This window comes from Centruroides sculpturatus, unplaced genomic scaffold (genome assembly GCF_000671375.1).
Source record: "Centruroides sculpturatus isolate CEXI.00-Female unplaced genomic scaffold, Cexi_2.0 scaffold801, whole genome shotgun sequence".
Taxonomy (NCBI): domain Eukaryota; kingdom Metazoa; phylum Arthropoda; class Arachnida; order Scorpiones; family Buthidae; genus Centruroides; species Centruroides sculpturatus.
The window spans coordinates 214,352-220,190 of NW_019385405.1; the positions used below are offsets into that span (position 1 = coordinate 214,352).

Here is a 5,839-nt window from a genome sequence, read left to right on the forward strand (position 1 = left end):
ACATCGTCAGCAAGGCCGAATATCCATGGTTCGAAGCTTCTGCTCTGCATTTGGTGGGATCAGCTAGGTGTAGTTTATTACGAGCTGCTCAAACCAAACGAAACTATCACGGGAGATCGCTATCGACTACAATTGATGCGTTTGAGCCAAGCATTGAAGGAAAAACGGCCGCTATATGAGCAGAGACACGACAAAGTGATTTTGCAACATGACAATGCTCGGCCACATGTTGCACAACCGGTGAAAACGTACTTGGAAACGCTTAAATGGGAAGTCCTACCCCACCCGCCATATTCACCAGACATCGCCCCTTCCAATTATCACTTGTTCCGATCGATGTCACGTGGCCTGGCTGAGCAGCACTTTCGTTCTTATGAAGATGCCAAAAAATGGGTTGATTCTTGGATAGCCTCAAAAAACGTGTCGTTTTTTCAACATGGAATTCAAATGCTGCTAGAATGATAGGAGAAAGTAGTGGCTAGCGACGGACAATACTTTCAGTGACGTGTTTATTACGACTTTTTTTAAATAAAGTGTTAATTTTCACAAAAAAAACAGCGAGAACTTATTCAAGGTCCTTATATATTATTATATCCCATGTAATTAGTATATTGCTATTAACCTACTTCGCGTTGAATTTTCATTGATGTTAAGCCTAACAAAAATTTTTTTAAATAATAATGTATTGTTAAAAATTAGAAAATTAAGCCTCCTTTAAATACTGGCTCCCTTTCATGGTTAAATGAGTGTTGCCAGCTAAAACACGTAAAAATATCATTAAAGTAGCCAAGACATAGACAAATATTGTAGCACCACATCACTAGTGGACATTTGAAATTTGCCGACTAAGACAGTCGGTTAATCGGGGGTCGGATAATCGAGGATCTACTGTATAAAAGAAGAGACAATACAGTTACTGATATCAATAAGAAAAACTAACGTAAATCAATAACTTTAGAAAATAAGTACAAAATTATAAGCACTTATAAATCTGGGAGCATGATTAAAGATCTTTGCATCAAATATTCTCTAAGTTCTACTTGTTTGTACTACATTAAAACAAAAAAGTATTGAAAAGAAATTAATTGTGCAATGTTGAGAATTTTCTCATTAGAGGTACTACTACTGCTGCATCTAATCAGCCTGTGGAAAAAGTGAGCATTTAAACAAAAAATATTTTTTTAAATATTGTTTAATTCCTTTCTTTTCAAAGAAAAAATAATGTTAAAAATAATATAAATAATAAAAATATTTGAAACAAAATTTTTATTGTTTTTCAACGTTTTCTTATCTAAAATCCTATAGGCGTGAATAATTACACACAATGTATTTATTCGTATGAAAAATTAGTCCTGCTTTACAAGTTGGTTTCTAAAAGTTACTTATAAAGATGAGAACTACTTGTTTACTGTAGTTACTTTGTGACTGAATATTCCCAATATGCAGAATATTCAGTCCAGCACTAAAATAAACTTTCTAATATGAGTCTCTTTAATAACTTAGATAACAGTGCAAATTTTTTTTATTCCTAACCATATAAATTTTTTTTATTCTTAACCATATAACTAATAGATTTCCCTAATGGACTGTATCAATTTTTTCTGAGATTAAAAACTACTTACATTTAGATCACAGAAAACTTTAAAATAGTTGCAAAAATCAAATGCATAATTCATTCTGATTTCAAATGCTCAGTTTCAATATGTTAAGGATTAAGTGCAAGATATTTTATTTGAAACTAGCTTACCCGTCGCGCATTGCTGCAATCTCAGAAGAAAGGAAATTCAAGCAAACTCGTTATGATAAAATTCAATTTACATTTTATTATTTTTATTGAAACATTATTATTATTCATTTCCATCGGGAAAACATTTCAAAGTGTCGTTTCAATTCTATTTATTTATTGGAGTGTTTGTGGATACACGATATTTTTTGTTTTTCCCTCTGGTGCGTACACGAATAAATCGGAAGATTTTTCGACGCATGAGCCGGCCACATACAGTTGACCATGCGAGAAGCACGGATTCTCCAAATTTAGCCCACACACTTGCTGCGATTGTCAGAAGTGCGATATTCCCCATTTTTATATATATTTTTAAATCCTTTATAATTTTAATTATTTAATTGCTCCTTCCTCTCTTCCTTGGCATGTTGTGAAATTTCTGATAGTTGGATAATAAACCGTTTTATTGTAATTTGTCTTTTTAAATTATTAGATGATATTAAAATTTGGAAAAGGGGATCCCTAGATCGGTAAAATAGGCGAATTTCCTTCTACAACTTCGGTTGTTGTTCGGTATACAGTTAAAGTTTTAACAAAGTTCGAGCGAATACGTAATTAGCAAAAAAAAGTTGAAATAAAGTGATTAAACAAACATTATTACGAATATCGTAAATAACAGTTCACAAATGCATATATAGAAATATTTTTTGAAGGGGGAATGGTCTTCACAATTTGAAATTGATCGAACACACTGTGCTCGAATGCTCGTGTAAATGCGCGCCATCTATCGTAAGATAAATGTACTATGCCAAAAACCTTCGCGGGAGTGTATTAAAAAACTTTCCGAAATTTTATGGCAATCGTACTATGCCACAAACCTTCACCGGAGTATATTAAACAACTTCCCAAAGTTTCACGGCAATCGGATAAACGGTGTGGTAATGCATGAAGGACAGACAGACACACACACACACACTCATTTTTATATATATAGATTTATTGTAATGCTTATTTCTTATGTTTTTTTGCACTTTATTGTTAAAGGGGGGAGACAACTATGCTTTTGGCTTTGTAATAATTAATTATAAGTAAATGAATGATTAAAAATGTTAAATTATACTCAGAAAACTTAGATTTTAACTTAAATAGGATAACTTATTTTAACATTGCATTAAAACAATTATACATATAAACATATATAGAAAAATTATCAAGTGAATCATATACAGAAATTGTCATAAGTGAGTTTGAACATTTACTATAATATTTAAAAAAATCTAAGCATTACCTTTAACTCCAATAAAATATTATCGACAACAACAATTTCTTCCATTCCAAACAAATTGCATTTTAATAATAATGAAAACACTGATCCTAAAACTGCTGTTTGTTGAATGTGCATTACTAAAATAGAAGAAATTAAATATTCAGAAAATTTAAAATTTTAAAAACATTAATTTCAATTACATTTGCATACCTTTTACAGAATTCCAGATAATATTACATACTTTAGATGAAAAATTTAATGTTTTCAAAAACTGACAAACTATTCTCAAAACTGATCCATCTTCAGTTCCACTATAATGTTCTGAATTAATAGCTGCAATCGAATAAAATATGATAGAAAGAGATAAATTTATTAATGAATTCTGATAATCAGCAGTACCAACAAAGATTTTTGACAACTTTGTTTGTAATATTAATATTGAAACAGCTGAATATGTTGGAAAACAAGGATACTGTGCCTGAAATAAAATAAGCATTTTTACTTGTCAAATGAAAAATACTAAACAAATTTTATATAAATAAATACTTACAAGTATAGCTTGTATAAAATTTTGTATATAATGTGGTAAGTTTTCTACATTGCATAGAAGGATCATATCACATATTTTCTGTGTAAAAACAATTATAAACATATTTAAAATATTAGAATTTAGAAATAACTTAAAATTAAAACTACCTTTTAGAAAATATATACAATAAATGCTCATTAATTCCAAAGAACCTAGTAAAAGTTTAAATGATCTGATATTTGAATTATCACAAATAATTAACAATGTAATATAAATTCAGAAAACAATTTACTTCATAAATAAGAAGAAAAAATACATTGAAATTTTATAATGACTTTTTTTATTTTTAATTCTTTTATGATTTAATAAAAACAAAGTAAATTTGGAGAAAGTCTAATAATTGTATAAATGGAAACTGATAATATATGGTTACCATTAATGCCATTAGAAGGTGAGAAAGTTGAGTAGAAATTCAGATTAGACAATTAATATAAGATAGTTTAAGTGATCAGTAGCTATTGTATTTTAAAAGTTTTAAGTAATCTTTTGATTACTTAAAATCCTTTTTGGAAAAGTTTTAAATGAGTACAAAGGATAACTTGTTTGGAATTAGTATTTAATTTTATAAAGTCATACTTGGAAGAAAATTAAAACTATACATGGAAAATTTTAAATTAAATTTTTTAATGAAAATTGTATGGTCCAACTGAAGAAGGGTCAAAAGACCCAAAATGTACATTTTGGAGTTAATTGAAAAAAGAAGTTCTAATCTGGTCACATTTTTATCGTGGTGTGATATTGGTAGCTATATTGATAGAAAAGAAAATACAATCAAAGGATTTGAAGCATTTTATAAAAAGTAAAATTTAGGAAATTTATTAAGGGACAAGTTCAATAAATTTTAAAATTTTTAAATAGTGTTTTCTCTCTTCAAAATCGTTCAATTTTACAATTATGAATTAATAAAAATTTTCATATAATAAAATGTCTTATTTTAAATTTAAATAATTCAATAATTCTAACAAGTTTAATCAATTTTATTTTGCAAAACTGATCTTTTAAAAATTGAAAAAATAACTTATTAGAAAGAATACTCTGTTATAAACAGCTAAAAAGAAGATTAAATTATAGAAAATGTTCACTAATTTTTTAAAATCATTTGCTCAATGAATTTTCATGTACAACACACAATCTTTTAAATGGATGCCCAATATTCAATATTATTTAGTAGTTGTTTTTCTTATATTTGCATACCTTTAATTCAAAGAAAATTTCTGATATTACTGATACTACTTCACATTGAACTTCTCTCTTAAATTATACTTTTAAATTTTATTGGGTTTATATATTAAAATACTTAATTTTAATTTACCTCAACAAGATTCATATGTCTATCAAAAACGTNCAAAAATAAATTAGCCCAATTGTGTTATATTATTTAATTTAATAAGAATAAATGGAACAAAGCAAGAGAGTTTAATCTTTCCAGTAATAGATATAGATAAAATAGTAATTGATAACAACAAATTTGGATGGAATTTGGGCAGTTTTTTGAATCCATTTGGCTTGAAAAAGAGATCCAGTTCAACTAAATACAAATGAAATATTGAAAGCATTACCTTACGAAGAAAGTTAAAACAGAGAAAACAAACATCCATTTCGGATTTAAACATTTAAAACTATGCACTACATTTTCACGTACAGTACAGAGAATTATATGTGATGTATTAATACATAATTTTTCTTGTAGTATACTGTAGTATACTGCTAATGAATATATAGGATTTTTAAAATAATACTAAAAATTTTAAAGTAGTTTTCATCGTATTCCCCACACAGTAACTTGTTTAATTTTACACTAGAATACTTCATAGTACTCTTCTATACAGTACACTGTATTCATTGGCATGGCCATTACAGTAGATCCCCCTATAAAAGCGTTTCCTATAGTTATGATTCCTATAAAAATTGTGGCATTATCCGTAAACAACGGTAAAAATAACTCCTATAATACGTAAAACGTCATCGGGCAGCCGAACTACTTACCCGCCGTCCGTAGCGCCACGCTACGGAGAGATTTCTATCGTCTGGACAGTATTATATAAATTATATATAAATTAGGTACTGTACATATAATTATATATTAATTATATATAAATTAGGTACTGTATATATAATTATATATTAACTTAATTTATTGTAACTTTATTATAATTAAATATATATTTTTCGCCGTCTAGCGTCACGCTACGGCGAGTTAGGCGACCTATCGTCTGTTTAGTACTGTAATTTTATACATTTCTTGTGAAAGAAACATTTC

At 28.1% G+C, this 5,839-nt stretch overlaps 1 protein-coding gene across 2 annotated transcripts in view; it reads right to left on the bottom strand.

Moving 5' to 3' along the window:
* Positions 1-4,917, bottom strand: part of LOC111638612 — an 8,970-nt gene extending 4,053 nt beyond the window's left edge. For both annotated transcript variants that reach the window (XR_002758900.1, XM_023384354.1), the window contains exons 1-4: positions 4,892-4,917; positions 3,541-3,618; positions 3,201-3,468; positions 3,012-3,127 (exon numbers count right to left, since the gene is read on the bottom strand). Coding sequence is in view for 1 of the 2 variants with exons in the window: in XM_023384354.1 (XP_023240122.1) it covers positions 3,012-3,127; positions 3,201-3,468; positions 3,541-3,618; positions 4,892-4,906 (477 nt within the window). In the remaining variant the exon portion in view is untranslated. The remainder of the gene's footprint in view (positions 1-3,011; positions 3,128-3,200; positions 3,469-3,540; positions 3,619-4,891) is intronic.
* Between the last annotated feature and the right edge of the window lie 922 nt (positions 4,918-5,839).